Raw genomic sequence first — 16455 nt, forward strand, 5'->3', positions numbered from 1 at the left:
CCCTAGCTTTTCGACAGCGTAGTTGGTTAAACCGTTGTCAAGGAGGGCAGTCACGTGCGAGACATTAGCCTCTGTCGAGTCCCCAACAACCGGATGTTCCAGTCTGGCTGTGAGGCGACGAGGGAGGAAGTGGTACTGCTAGACTAGCACAGTGACCTCCTTTACAAAGGCCTCTTGTACTGTACTGTGCTGTACTGTAAATAATGTGTATAAAATGTGTTCTACTCTGTCAATGCCATAATTGGTTATTATTAGATGCGTTGTATTAAATGTCATATACAAAGAGTGTACGAAAATGTATTTTAAAAAATTGCGAGTTTCTCACACTTTTTTTTTACTGGAGATAATTGAGTCAGGTATTCAAATAATTGACGATGTGCTTCTTGTGTAATAACCAAATGGCACCCTATTCCCTACATAGTGCACTACTTTTAACCAGAACCCCTATGGCTCATAGTGCACTAGGGAACAGGTGCGACATTTTGGAGTACAATAAGTGGCTTTACATTTTTTTTAAATATATTTTTTAAACATATTTTACTTTCATTTTCATCATTGCATGTAATAAATTTAATTTTTTTATTTAAAACACATTTGGAAATGTAATAATAGGTCTTGTCACCGGTTTGGTCGATCACAGTGTATTCTCAGCATCTCACAATACATTCGTACAGTAATATACAAGTTAATACATTCTCATTGTACCTGGTCTGCCTCACAAATGGCACCCTACTCTCTTTAAAGTCCACTCCTTTTGAACAGAGCACTGTTGGCCCCTGGTGAAAAAGTAGTGCACTGTAAAAGGAATAGGGTTCGGTTTGGGACGCCCTGATGTTTAAGGTAATCAGTCACCTAAATATATGTGTAAGAAGAACCCACGTTTCAGTAATATCTTTGGCCTTCATCATTACCGTAATATTATATACTATTACAGTAATATTATATACCATTACCATGATATTATATACCATACCTGTAATATTATATACTATTACTGTAATATTATATACTATTACTGTAATATTATATACCATTACCGTAATATTATATACTATTACAGTAATATTATATACCATTACCATAATATTATATACTATTACCATAATATTATATACTATTACAGTAATATTATATACCATTACCATGTTATTATATACCATTACCGTAATATTATATACTATTACCGTAATATTATATACTATTACCGTAATATGATATACCATTACTGTAATATTATACACCATTACAGTAATATTATATACTATTACAGTAATATTATATACCATTACCATGATATTATATACCATTACTGTAATATTATATACTATTACCGTAATATGATATACCATTACTGTAATATTATATACCATTACTGTAATATTATATACTATTACCATAATATTATATACTATTACAGTAATATTATATTCAACCTTTGATACCCCCGAGGCAATATAGAGCGCCAAGGACTGCTTCAATATGTACAGTTGAAGTCGGAAGTTTACATACACTTAGGTTGGAGTCATTAAACCTTGTTTTTCAACCACTCCACAAATTTGTTGTTAACAAACTATAGTTTTGGCAAGTCGGTTAGGACATCTACTTTGTGCATGACACAAGTAATTTTTCCAACATTTGTTTACAGACAGATTATTTCACTTATAATTAACTGTATCACAAAACCAGTGGGTCAGAAGTTTACATACACTAAGTTGACTGTGACTAAAAAGCTTGGAAAATTCCAGAAAATGACGTCATGGCTTTAGAAGCATCTGATAGGCTAATTGACATAATTTGAGTCAATTGGAGGTGTACCTGTGGATGTATTTCAAGGCCTACCTTCAAACTCAGTGCCTCTTTGCTTGACATCATGTGAAAATCAAAAGAAATCAGCCAAGACCTCAGAAAATAAATTGTAAACCTCCACAAGTCTGGTTCATTCTTGGGAGTAATTTCCAAATGCCTGAAGGTACCACGTTCATCTGTACAAACAATAGTATGCAAGTATAAACACCATGGGACCACACAGCCGTCATAACGCTCAGGAAGGAGACGTGTTCTGTCTCCTAGAGATGAACAAATTTTGGTGCGAAAAGTGCAAATCAATCCCAGATCAACAGCAAAGGACCATGTGAAGATGCTGGAGGAAACAGGTACAAAAGTATCTATATCCACAGTAAAACGAGTCCTATATCAACATAACCTGAAAGGCTGCTCAGCAAGGAAGAAGCCACTGCTCCAAAACCACCATAAAAAAGCCAGACTGGTTTGCAACAGCACATGGGGACAAAGATTGTACTTATTGGAGAAATGTCCTCTGGTCTGATTAAAAAAATAGAACTGTTTGGCCATAATGACCGTTGATTCTGTTTGGAGGAAAAAGGTGGAGGCTTTCAAGCCGAAGAACACCATCCCAACCGTGAAGCACAGGGGTGGCAGCATCATGTTGTGGGGTGTTTTGCTGCAGGAGGGACTGGTGCACTTCACAAAATAGATGGCATCATGAGGTGGGAAAATTTGGTGGATATATTGAAGCAACATTTCAAGACATCAGCAAATTAATCTTCCAAATGGACAGTGACCCCAAGCATGCTTCCAAAGTTGTGGCAAAATGTCTCAAGGACAACAAAGTCAAGCTATTTAAGTGGCCATCACAAAGCCCTGACCTCAATCCCATTGAAAATTTGTGGGCAGAACTGAAAAATCGTTTGCGAGCAAGGAAGCCTACCAACCTGACTCATTTACACCAGCTCTGTCAGGAGGAATGGGACAAAATTCACCAACTTATTGTGGGAAGCTTGTGGAAGGCTACCTGAAAGGTTTTACTCAAGTTAAACAATTTAAAGGAAATGCTACCAAATACTAATTGAGTGTATGTAAATGTCTGACCCACTGGGAATGTGATGAAAGAAATAAAAGCTGAAATAAATCATTCTCTCTACTATTATTCTGACATTTCACATTCTTAAAATAAAGTGGTGATCCTAACTGACCTAAGACAGAGACTTTTTACTGGGATTAAATGTCAGGAATTGTGAAAAACTGAGTTGAAATGTATTTGGCTAAGGTGTATGTAAACTTCCTACTTCAACTGTAGGATGCGTACCAAATGGCACCCTATTCCCTATATAGTGCACTACTTTAGACCAGAGCCCTGTAGAACCCTATTCCCTATATAGTGCACTACTTTAGAGCCCAGAGCCCTATAGAACCCTATTCCCTATATAGTGCACTACTTTAGACCAGAGCCCTATAGAACCCTATTCCCTATATAGTGCACTACTTTAGACCAGAGCCCTATAGAACCCTATTCCCTATATATAGTGCACTACTTTAGACCAGGGCCCTATAGAACCCTATTCCCTATATAGTGCACTACTTTAGACCAGAGCCCTTTAGAACTCTATTCCCAATATAGTGCACTACTTTAGACCAGAGCCCTGTAGAACCCTATTCCCTATATAGTGCACTACTTTAGACCAGAGCCCTATAGAACCCTATTCCCTATATATAGTGCACTAATTTAGACCAGAGCCCTATAGAACCCTATTCCCTATATATAGTGCACTACTTTAGACCAGCGCCATATGGGTTATAGGGAATAGACTGTAGCTCAATGCCCCCTAGCCTGGTTCCAGATCTGTTTGTGCTCTCTTGCCAACTCCTAAGGTAGTGGTCATGCATTGTCCAGAGAGGCGCTCCAACGACAGACCAGGCTACAATACCCCTGCTATTAAAGAATAGCCTTGTCCTATGATGTATTGGTTAAGATGTTATACCCGTGGTATACTGTCTGATATACCATGGCTGTCAGAGGCAATCAGCATTCAGGTCTCAAACCACCCAGTTTATAATGAACTGACAGACCGAGTTACAGTTTCTTCCTGTAAAAACAAACCATTTACAGGACAACTACAGCTCATAACCTGGTATAAAAGAAAAAGAAGGAGTACATTGAAAATAAAATGTGCTGTGTTTGTAATCTCTCGTCATAAGAAAACGTTAAAGACCTTGCATGTACAGTACACACACACACACACACACACACACACACACACACACACACACACACACACACACACACACACACACACACAACACCAAGACCATGGGGTAATCCCTGTCAGTAGAGTAACAGGAAAAGAATGTGATAGAAAAATACACGCTCCTAGTGTATCACCCTGGCACCAGTGGAGGCTGGTGTCACTGTAAATCGGAGGACAGGCTCATTTTAATGGTTTCCACTGCCTGTCGACCACCCCGTCTGTTCAACTTCTCCTAGACATGCAGAAGCAGTGAGCGAGTACACAGAAAGAGATGCAGATAAGGTGTGCGTAATAAATTGCACCCTATTCCCTACATTGTGCACTACTTTTGACCGGAACCCTATGGGTCCTGGTCTAAAGCAGTGCACTACATAGGGAATAGGGTGCCATTTAGAACGGTGTGTGTAATAAATTGCACCCTATTCCCGACATTGTGCACTACTTTTGACCGGAACCCTATGGGTCCTGGTCTAAAGTAGTGCACTACATAGGGAATAGGGTGCCATTTAGAACTCTGATGTGGAGAGTCTAAATGTAGACGGGAATCTCCTGCCCTGTTAACAGTCTGAACATCACTGCAGGCATGGTCTTCATGTTGATCTGACAGAGAGGAGGAGGGGAGGGGGAGAGGAGGAAGAGGAGCAGAACAGGGAGGAAGGGAGGTTGAGGAGGAGGATGAGGAGAAAAGGGAGAAGGAGGAGAAGTAGGAGAGGAGGAGGAGGACAGTTAGGAGAGGATGAAGAAGGGGAGGAGGAGGAGAAGAGAAGGGGGAGGATGAGAAGAGAAGGAAAAGAGGGAGGAGAGAAGGAGAGAAGGAGAAAAGGGAGGAGAGAAGGAGAGGAGAGGAGGAGGAGGGGACACAGTAGAGGTAAGAAAGGAGGAGGAGGAGGAGAGGTAGGAGGAGGGAGAGAGGAGGAGGATGAGGAGGAGGGGGAGAGGAGGAGGAGGAGAGGAGGAGGAGGAGGGGGAGAGGAGGAGGATGAGGAGGAGGGGGAGAGGAGGAGGATGAGGAGGAGAGGTAGGGGAGAAGAGGAGGAGGAGGAGATGGAGGACAGGAGGAGGAGGAGGAGAAGTAGGAGGAGGGAGAGAGGAGGAGGAGGAGGGGGAGAGTTAGGGGAGGAGAAGGAGGAGAGGGAGGACAGGAGGAAGAGGAGGAGAAGTAGGAGAAGGAGGAGAGGGAGGACAGGAGGAAGAGGAGAAGTAGGAGGAGGGATAGTGGAGGAGGATGAGGAGGAGGGGGAGAGGAGGGGGATGAGGAGGAGAGGTAGGGGAGGAGAGGAGGAAGAGGAGAGGACATATCAGTGCTAATTGTGAAGACACACTTGTATTTGTATAAAATCTTCTGATTCGTCTGTTTCGGGCTCTGATAGGATATAAATTGAATGTGTATAAAGTTGTCAGTTACCTAACTGTCATTGGAATCTGATGCTCACCTCTCCCACTGACACAGACAGGGTCTGGACTATCTTCTCGTGCGGCATGGCAACCACACTCTGCCCATTGATCTCAATGATCCTGTGGCCGACTCGCACCCCTCCTCGCTCCGCGATACCTCCGCGCATCAGACTACAGATCTGAGGAGAGAGAAAGAAAACAAATCTCTGAATCCAAATGGCTGTTATCAGGATCATTTTGAGAGAGGTTATACGTGGTTATGACAAGACTTATAGCGCATTATAACGGTATCATAATCCTACTCACGATGCCGTTCTGAACACTGAAGCCCAGCTGGAACTTGAGGTCAGGTCTCTTGATGAGGACGGTGGTGACAGGAGGACAACTCACGATGCTCAGCTTCACCTGCACCTGGCTCTTCAGACCCTGGCAGGACAACCGGAACATGATAAATGACACCTGTCTCAGCACCAGAATGGCTTCCTAGAATGGCTGTGTCTCAATCCCAACACTTGAATGGCTGTGTCTCAATCTCAACACTAGAATGGCTGTGTCTCAATCTCCACACTAGAATGGCTTCCTAGAATGGCTGTGTCAAAATCTCCACACTAGAATGGCTTTCTAGAATGGCTGTGTCTAAATCTCAACACTAGAATGGCTGTGTCTCAATCTCAACACTAGAATGGCTTCCTAGAATGGATGGCTGTGTCTCAATCCCATCACTAGAATGGCTTCCTAGAATGGCTGTGTCTCAATCCCAACACTAGAATGGCTGTGTCTCAATCCCAACACTAGAATGTCTTCCTAGAATGGCTGTGACTCAATCTCAACACTAGAATGGCTGTGTCTCAATCTCAATGCTCTATAATGGCTTCCTTTCCTCTACTCCCCATCTCCTTTCCTTCGTGACTGACTAAAGAGCAGAGTCGACTGTATGCTCCAGACCTTGATGATGCCTTGGCAGGTAGCTAACGGCAGGCCCACCAGGCTGGTGTTGTTAATGGACATGATCTGGTCCCCGACGCTGAGTTTCCCAGAGCGGGCAGCCGGGCCGCTGTTCAACATGTTAGCTAGGATAACTGTTGGCAGGATGGAGCCCCAGCCAGACTCCACTATCACCACACCTAGGCTCTCTCCCTTCTGCTTCTCCAACTCCAGCTGGGAGACACAAACACACACATAGACAGATATTTATATATATCTTTAAGTGGAAGTGATTAGTATATCTTATAAACTAGATTTTAGTTGGTAATAAAAATATGAAAAATAATAATAACACAAAGTATATAACAAATATATATACAGAAATTCAGTAGTGGTCTCACTGAAGCAAGAGCACTAATTACTTGTACTGTTTAGTGTAATTTGATTAGCTTTCTGAATGGCTAAAATTTATCCTGAACTTTGGTAAACATCTTTGCGCTGTCTAGCTACTGCATGAGCCAAGAGTCTCAATATCTACTCTACTGTAATCTGCTATCTATACTGTGTTGACGGAGTGTATCTAGAGTCATGAATCACGGTCAACAATCACTACAGTATGCCGTCACACCTCTTTACACTTGTCTATCAGTATTTCATGCACGCATATAGGCGCGGATGCAAGCGCACGCACGTACGCGCACACGTACACACACACACACACGCACGCACGCACACACACACACACACACACACCTCTTTACAGTTGTCAGAGTTTGAGAAATGGACCAGGTCGTCATTGTACATTTCCTGGGAATTGATGATGTCACTGTATTGTTTCTGACTCAGGTCCTTAGGGTTGATCCCGTTAGCACGGAGAAACTCCCTGTAGGCAACGCTGAACGCCTGGCCGATGGACTGGGCAATGAGCTGGGCCTGGGGAGGAGAGGGAGAGGGAGAGGAAAGGGGAGGGCAGTAGAGGGAGAGGGAGAGGGAGAGGAGGAGAGAGAGGAGGAGAGAGAGGGAGAGGGAGAGGGGAGGGGGCGAGAGGGGAAAGGGAGAAACTATTCAACAGAAGTGACAGGCTATTCAAGTTGACACCAATACAGAAGTGGTAAAGAGCACGGGTTAAGGACCAACTGAAATGATGAATGAAGATACACTATATATACAAAAGTACGTGGACACCCTTTCCAATTAGTGGATTTGTCTATTTCAGCCACACCCGTTGCTGACAGGTGTATAAAATCGAGCACACACCCATGCAATCTCCATAGACAAACATTGGCAATAAAATGGCTTTACAGAAGAGCTCAGTGACTTTCAACATGGCGTCGTCATAGGATGCCACCTTTCCAAGAAGTCAGTTCATCACTAGCCCTGCCAGAGCTGCCCTGGTTAACTGTAAGTGCTGTTATTGTGAACTGTAAACATTAGGGAGCAACAACGGCTCAGCCGTGAAGTGGTAGGCCACACAAGCTCACAGAATGGGACCGCCGAGTGCTGAAGCACGTAGCATGCAAAAAACGTCTGTCCTCAGTTGCAACACACGACGAGTTCCAAACTGCCTCTGGAAGCAACTTCGGCACAATAACTATTTGTTAGGAGCTTCATGAAATGGGTTTCCTTGGCAACCAAAGACAAGCCTAAGATCACCATGCGCAATGCCAAGCGTTGGCTGGAGTGGTGTAAAGCTGGCCGCCATTGGACATGGGAGCAGTGGAAACACGTTCTCTGGAGTGAATCACACTTCACCATCTGGCAGTCTGACGGACTTATCGGGGTTTGGAGGATGCCAGGAGAACACTACCTGCCCCAATGCATTGTGCCAACTGTGAAGTTTGGTAGAGGAGGAATAATGATCTGGGGCTGTTTTTCATGGTTCGGGCCCTTTAGTTCCAGTGAAGGGAAATCAAAACGCTACAGCATACAATGACACTCTAGACAATTTTGTGCTTCTGACTTTGTGGAAACAGTTTGGGGAAGGCCCTTTCCTGTTTCAGCATGACAATGCCCCCCTTGCACAAATCGAGGTCCATACAGAAATGGTTTGTTGAGATCAGTGTGCAAGACCTTGACTGGCCTGTAGAAGGCCCTGACCTCAACCTTATCGAACACCTTTGGGATGAATAGGAACGCCAACTGCCAGCCAGGCCTAATCGCCCAACATCAGTGCCCAACCTCACTAATGCTCTTAAGGCTGAATGGAAGCAAGTCCTTGCAGCAATGTTCCAACATCTAGTGGAAATCCTTCCCAGAAGAGTGGAGGCTGTTATAGCAGCAATGTTCCAACATCTAGTGGAAATCCTTCCCAGAAGAGTGGAGGCTGTTATAGCAGCAATGTTCCAACATCTAGTGGAAAGCCTTCCCAGAAGAGTAGAGGCTGTTATAGCAGCAATGTTCTAACATCTAGTGGAAAGCCTTCCCAGAAGAGTGGAGGCTGTTATAGCAGCAATGTTCCAACATGTAGTGGAAAGCCTTCCCAGAAGAGTGGAGGCTGTTATAGCAGCAATGTTCCAACATGTAGTGGAAAGACTTCCCAGAAGAGTGGAGGCTGTTATAGCAGCAATGTTCCAACATCTAGTGGAAAGACTTCCCAGAAGAGTGGAGGCTGTTATAGCAGCAATGTTCCAACATCTAGTGGAAAGCCTTCCCAGAAGAGTGGAGGCTGTTAGAGCAGCAATGTTCCAACATCTAGTGGAAAGCCTTCCCAGACGAGTGGAGGCTGTTATAGCAGCAATGTTCCAACATCTAGTGGAAAGCCTTCCCAGAAGAGTAGAGGCTGTTATAGCAGCAATGTTCCAACTTCTAGTGGAAATCCTTCCCAGAAGAGTGGAGGCTGTTATAGCAGCAATGTTCCAACATCTAGTGGAAAGCCTTCCCAGAAGAGTGGAGGCTGTTATAGCATCAATGTTCCAACATCTAGTGGAAAGCCTTCCCAAAAGAGTGGAGGCTGTTATAGCAGCAATGTTCCAACATCTAGTGGAAAGCCTTCCCAGAAGAGTGGAGGCTGTTATAGCAGCAAAGGGGGACCAACTCCATATTAATGCCCATGATTTCAGAATGAGATGTTCGACGAGCAGGTGTCCACATACTTTTGGTCATGTGGTGTATCACTGGTGTTATAGGAAAGCCAAAATGAGAGACGTATAAAGCAGGCCTCTGTACAAGCAATAATCATTTTCAAAGCTTTAAAATTATGTTCAGTAGTATTTTACTGTAGATAGTGTATATAAATTGCTTAATCAAAAATGGTGTGTTTTAAATTTAGCAACCTTCTTCTGCGAACACTGGTAATCAATAGTCAATAATCAGAGACCAAAATCCCCAATAAATAAATAAATAATATTCAGCAGTATACAAAGGGAAAGCATGGGGGGGGATAGAAAACAGAACAGATCAGAATACCCTAGAATAGAACAAAAACAGAATACAATAGTACTCACGTCCTCTGACTCGAAGACATAGCAGATCATTCTGTACCGTCTCGGTCCCTCTGAGCAGGAGAGATCAGCTTCACTACAGTCCTGCGAGGATGTGTCTGCCATACGAGTACGAGCCATCAGAACCACGATGCTCCCGATGTCTGCGATGTAGGATATGGAACGCAACGCACTGTCCATCAGCGTCTCCTGGGGGGGTAAATAATATATATAGCTGCTGTGGTAATAACTGTCCATCAGCGTCTCCTGGGGGGGTAAATAATATATATGGCTGCTGTGGTAATAACTGTCCATCAGCGTCTCCTGGGGGGGGGGTAAATAATATATACGGCTGCTGTGGTAATAACTGTCCATCAGCGTCTCCTGGGGGGGTAAATAATATATATGGCTGCTGTGGTATTAACTGTCCATCAGCGTCTCCTGGGGGTGTAAATAATATATATGGCTGCTGTGGTAATAACTGTCCATCAGCGTCTCCTGGGGGGGGTAAATAATATATATGGCTGCTGTGGTAATAACTGTCCATCAGAGTCTCCTGGGGTGGGGGGTAAATAATATATACGGCTGCTGTGGTAATAACTGTCCATCAGCGTCTCCTGGGGGTAAATAATATATATGGCTGCTGTGGTATTAACTGTCCATCAGCGTCTCCTGGGGGGGGTAAATAATATATATAGCTGCTGTGGTAATAACTGTCCATCAGCGTCTCCTGGGGGGTAAATAATATATATGGCTGCTGTGGTAATAACTGTCCATCAGCGTCTCCTGGGGGGGGGGGTAAATAATATATATGGCTGCTGTGGTAATAACTGTCCATCAGCGTCTCCTGGGGGGGTAAATAATATATATAGCTGCTGTGGTAATAACTGTCCATCAGCGTCTCCTGGGGGGTAAATAATATATATGGCTGCTGTGGTAATAACTGTCCATCAGCGTCTCCTGGGGGGTAAATAATATATATGGCTGCTGTGGTAATAACTGTCCATCAGCGTCTCCTGGGGGGTAAATAATATATATGGCTGCTGTGGTAATAACTGTCCATCAGCGTCTCCTGGGGGGGGGGGGGGTAAATAATATATATGGCAGCTGTGGTAATAACTGTCCATCAGCGTCTCCTGGGGGTAAATAATATATATGGCTGCTGTGGTAATAACTGTCCATCAGCGTCTCCTGGGGGTAAATAATATATATGGCTGCTGTGGTAATAACTGTCCATCAGCGTCTCCTGGGGGGTAAATAATATATATGGCTGCAGTGGTAATAACTGTCCATCAGCGTCTCCTGGGGGGTAAATAATATATATATAGCTGCTGTGGTAATAACTGTCCATCAGCGTCTCCTGGGGGGTAAATAATATATATGGCTGCTGTGGTAATAACTGTCCATCAGCGTCTCCTGGGGGTAAATAATATATATGGCTGCTGTGGTAATAACTGTCCATCAGCGTCTCCTGGGGGGGTAAATAATATATATGGCTGCTGTGGTAATAACTGTCCATCAGCGTCTCCTGGGGGGTAAATAATATATATGGCTGCTGTGGTAATAACTGTCCATCAGCGTCTCCTGGGGGGGGGGGTAAATAATATATATGGCAGCTGTGGTAATAACTGTCCATCAGCGTCTCCTGGGGGTAAATAATATATATGGCTGCTGTGGTAATAACTGTCCATCAGCGTCTCCTGGGGGGGTAAATAATATATATGGCAGCTGTGGTAATAACTGTCCATCAGCGTCTCCTGGGGGTAAAATATATATGGCTGCTGTGGTAATAACTGTCCATCAGCGTCTCCTGGGGGTAAATAATATATATGGCTGCTGTGGTAATAACTGTCCATCAGCGTCTCCTGGGGGTAAATAATATATATGGCTGCAGTGGTAATAACTGTCCATCAGCGTCTCCTGGGGGTAAATAATATATATAGCTGCTGTGGTAATAACTGTCCATCAGCGTCTCCTGGGGGGGTAAATAATATATATGGCTGCTGTGGTAATAACTGTCCATCAGCGTCTCCTGGGGGGTAAATAATATATATGGCTGCTGTGGTAATAACTGTCCATCAGCGTCTCCTGGGGGGGGTAAATAATATATATGGCTGCTGTGGTAATAACTGTCCATCAGCGTCTCCTGGGGGGGTAAATAATATATATGGCTGCTGTGGTAATAACTGTCCATCAGCGTCTCCTGGGGGTAAATAATATATATGGCTGCTGTGGTAATAACTGTCCATCAGCGTCTCCTGGGGGGGTAAATAATATATATGGCTGCTGTGGTAATAACTGTCCATCAGCGTCTCCTGGGGGGGGGGTAAATAATATATATGGCTGCTGTGGTAATAACTGTCCATCAGCGTCTCCTGGGGGGTAAATAATATATATGGCTGCTGTGGTAATAACTGTCCATCAGCGTCTCCTGGGGGGGTAAATAATATATATGGCTGCTGTGGTAATAACTGTCCATCAGCGTCTCCTGGGGGGGTAAATAATATATATAGCTGCTGTGGTAATAACTGTCCATCAGCGTCTCCTGGGGGGTAAATAATATATATGGCTGCTGTGGTAATAACTGTCCATCAGCGTCTCCTGGTAATAACTGTCCATCAGGGGGGGGTAAATAATATATATGGCTGCTGTGGTAATAACTGTCCATCAGCGTCTCCTGGGGGGTAAATAATATATATGGCTGCTGTGGTAATAACTGTCCATCAGCGTCTCCTGGGGGTAAATAATATATATGGGGGGTAAATAATATATATGGCTGCTGTGGTAATAACTGTCCATCAGCGTCTCCTGGGGGGGGTAAATAATATATATGGCTGCTGTGGTAATAACTGTCCATCAGCATCTCCTGGGGGGTAAATAATATATATGGCTGCTGTGGTAATAACTGTCCATCAGCGTCTCCTGGGGGGGGGGGTAAATAATATATATGGCTGCTGTGGTAATAACTGTCCATCAGCGTCTCCTGGGGGGGGGTAAATAATATATATGGCTGCTGTGGTAATAACTGTCCATCAGCGTCTCCTGGGGGGGGTAAATAATATATATGGCTGCTGTGGTAATAACTGTCCATCAGCGTCTCCTGCGGGGGTAAATAATATATATGGCTGCTGTGGTAATAACTGTCCATCAGCGTCTCCTGGGGGGGTAAATAATATATATGGCTGCTGTGGTAATAACTGTCCATCAGCGTCTCCTGGGGGGGGGGGGGGGGTAAATAATATATATGGCTGCTGTGGTAATAACTGTCCATCAGCGTCTCCTGGGGGGGTAAATAATATATATTGCTGCTGTGGTAATAACTGTCCATCAGCGTCTCCTGGGGGGGTAAATAATATATATGGCTGCTGTGGTAATAACTGTCCATCAGCGTCTCCTGGGGGGGGGTAAATAATATATATGGCTGCTGTGGTAATAACTGTCCATCAGCGTCTCCTGGGGGGGGGTAAATAATATATATGGCTGCTGTGGTAATAACTGTCCATCAGCGTCTCCTGGGGGGGTAAATAATATATATGGCTGCTGTGGTAATAACTGTCCATCAGCGTCTCCTGGGGGGGTAAATAATATATATGGCTGCTGTGGTAATAACTGTCCATCAGCGTCTCCTGGGGGGGTAAATAATATATATGGCTGCTGTGGTAATAACTGTCCATCAGCGTCTCCTGGGGGGGTAAATAATATATATGGCTGCTGTGGTAATAACTGTCCATCAGCGTCTCCTGGGGGGGTAAATAATATATATGGCTGCTGTGGTAATAACTGTCCATCAGCGTCTCCTGGGGGGGGGTAAATAATATATATGGCTGCTGTGGTAATAACTGTCCATCAGCGTCTCCTGGGGGTAAATAATATATATGGCTGCTGTGGTAATAACTGTCCATCAGCGTCTCCTGGGGGGGTAAATAATATATATGGCTGCTGTGGTAATAACTGTCCATCAGCGTCTCCTGGGGGGTAAATAATATATATGGCTGCTGTGGTAATAACTGTCCATCAGCGTCTCCTGGGGGGTAAATAATATATATGGCTGCTGTGGTAATAACTGTCCATCAGCGTCTCCTGGCGGGGGTAAATAATATATATGGCTGCTGTGGTAATAACTGTCCATCAGCGTCTCCTGGGGGTAAATAATATATATGGCTGCTGTGGTAATAACTGTCCATCAGCGTCTCCTGGGGGGGTAAATAATATATATGGCTGCTGTGGTAATAACTGTCCATCAGCGTCTCCTGGGGGGGGGTAAATAATATATATGGCTGCTGTGGTAATAACTGTCCATCAGCGTCTCCTGGGGGGGGGTAAATAATATACATGGCTGCTGTGGTAATAACTGTCCATCAGCGTCTCCTGGGGGGGTAAATAATATATACGGCTGCTGTGGTAATAACTGTCCATCAGCGTCTCCTGGGGGGGGTAAATAATATATACGGCTGCTGTGGTAATAACTGTCCATCAGCGTCTCCTGGGGGGGTAAATAATGTATATTGCTGCTGAGGTAATAACTGTCCATCAGTGTCTCCTGGGGGTAAATAATATATATGGCTGCTGTGGTAATAACTGTCCATCAGTGTCTCCTGGGGGGGGGGGTAAATAATATATATGGCTGCTGTGGTAATAACTGTCCATCAGCGTCTCTTTGGGGGGGTAAATAATATATATGGCTGCTGTGGTATTAACTCTGTGTGGAGTGGACGGTCCTCAACAACATGGCCCCTAAAGATACAGCAGTGCGCCAGAGGAATTTTATGAAACAGAATCAAACGAAGCTTTGGGCAGGTTTCCTGGACACAGATTAATCCTAAGGTGGGGATTCAATCCGATCCGCATTAGATCTGCATTATAGGGCGCTTGAACATCTAGAGTTAATTTCTGATTGAGCCCAACATTTACGATATACTGTGTATGTTATTTTCGACGACGGGGGGAAACTTGCCTCTAAAAGATGCATTTTCTACATGTGTGTGAATGGACAGTTCCAGACTTGGCATTACAGAGAAGAAATACACCCTGGTTTTTTTTTATTAACTCAGAGATAAGAAGTTAAATAATTCTCTCACAGTCACACACCTGTGAGTCGGCATTCAGCACTTTGACAGCCTTGGTGGAGATGAAGAGGTCCACTTCTGTCACCGTCTGAGAGTCTCCATCTTGGCTCTGTGGTCAAACCACCATGGTCGAAAAGGAACGAGAGATCGCCATCGTGTGGTTAGAAAGGGCCCTTACAAGGTACATTTTCTGATTATGAGGAATAACATGGATGAACAGACCAACTGACATCCATACATCAAGACATCAGATTAGCACAATGCTAATATAACAACATTAGCATGGTCAACTAGTCAGACAGCACAATGCTAATATAACAACATTAGCCTGGTCAACTAGTCAGAAAGCACAATGCTAATATAACAACATTAGCCTGGTCAACTAGTCAGACAGCACAATGCTAATATAACAACATTAGCCTGGTCAACTAGTCAGACAGCACAATGCTAATATAACAACATTAGCATGGTCAACTAGTCAGACAGCACAATGCTAATATAACAGAATTAGCCTGGTCAATTAGTCAGACAGCACAATACTAATATAACAACATTAGCCTGGTCAACTAGTCAGACAGCACAATGCTAATATAACAACATTAGCCTGGTCAAGTAGTCAGAAAGCACAATGCTAATATAACAACATTAGCCTGGTCAACTAGTCAGACAGCACAATACTAATATAACAGAATTAGCCTGATCAATTAGTCAGACAGCACAATACTAATATAACAACATTAGCCTGGTCAACTAGTCAGACAGCACAATGCTAATATAACAACATTAGCCTGGTCAAGTAGTCAGAAAGCACAATGCTAATATAACAACATTAGCCTGGTCAACTAGTCAGACAGCACAATGCTAATATAACAAAATTAGCCTGGTCAACTAGTCAGAAAGTACAATGCTAATATAACAAAATTAGCCTGGTCAACTAGTCAGAAAGCACAATGCTAATATAACAGAATTAGCTTGGTCAACTCGTCAGAAAGCACAATGCTAATATAACAAAATTAGTCTGGTCAACTAGTCAGAAAGCAGAATGCTAATATAACAACATTAGCCTGGTCAACTAGTCAGAAAGCACAATGCTAATATAACAACATTAGCCTGGTCAACTAGTCAGACAGCACAATACTAATATAACAGAATTAGCCTGGTCAATTAGTCAGACAGCACAATACTAATATAACAACATTAGCCTGGTCAACTAGTCAGACAGCACAATGCTAATATAACAAAATTAGCCTGGTCAACTAGTCAGAAAGTACAATGCTAATATAACAAAATTAGCCTGGTCAACTAGTCAGAAAGCACAATGCTAATATAACAGAATTAGCTTGGTCAACTCGTCAGAAAGCACAATGCTAATATAACAAAATTAGCCTGGTCAACTAGGCAGAAAGCACAATGCTAATATAACAACATTAGCCTGGTCAACTAGTCAGAAAGCACAATGCTAATATAAAAAACATTAGCCTGGTCAACTAGTCAGACAGCACAATACTAATATAACAGAATTAGCCTGGTCAATTAGTCAGACAGCACAATACTAATATAACAACATTAGCCTGGTCAACTAGTCAGACAGCACAATGCTAATAT

At 43.5% G+C, this 16455-nt stretch overlaps 1 protein-coding gene across 1 annotated transcript in view; it reads right to left on the reverse strand.

Annotated features, from left to right (window-relative positions):
- Positions 1-4517: 4517 nt before the first annotated feature.
- LOC135508624 (amyloid-beta A4 precursor protein-binding family A member 2-like) overlaps positions 4518-16455 on the reverse strand; it is a 17602-nt gene continuing 5664 nt past the window's right edge. The window contains exons 4-10 of the mRNA XM_064928865.1: positions 14873-14959; positions 9809-9994; positions 7119-7298; positions 6387-6599; positions 5748-5867; positions 5480-5620; positions 4518-4646 (exon numbers count right to left, since the gene is read on the reverse strand). Coding sequence (XP_064784937.1) covers positions 4575-4646; positions 5480-5620; positions 5748-5867; positions 6387-6599; positions 7119-7298; positions 9809-9994; positions 14873-14959 — 999 coding nt within the window. The 3' untranslated portion in view covers positions 4518-4574. The remainder of the gene's footprint in view (positions 4647-5479; positions 5621-5747; positions 5868-6386; positions 6600-7118; positions 7299-9808; positions 9995-14872; positions 14960-16455) is intronic.

Source organism: Oncorhynchus masou, chromosome 22 (assembly GCF_036934945.1).
Source record: "Oncorhynchus masou masou isolate Uvic2021 chromosome 22, UVic_Omas_1.1, whole genome shotgun sequence".
NCBI lineage: Eukaryota > Metazoa > Chordata > Actinopteri > Salmoniformes > Salmonidae > Oncorhynchus > Oncorhynchus masou.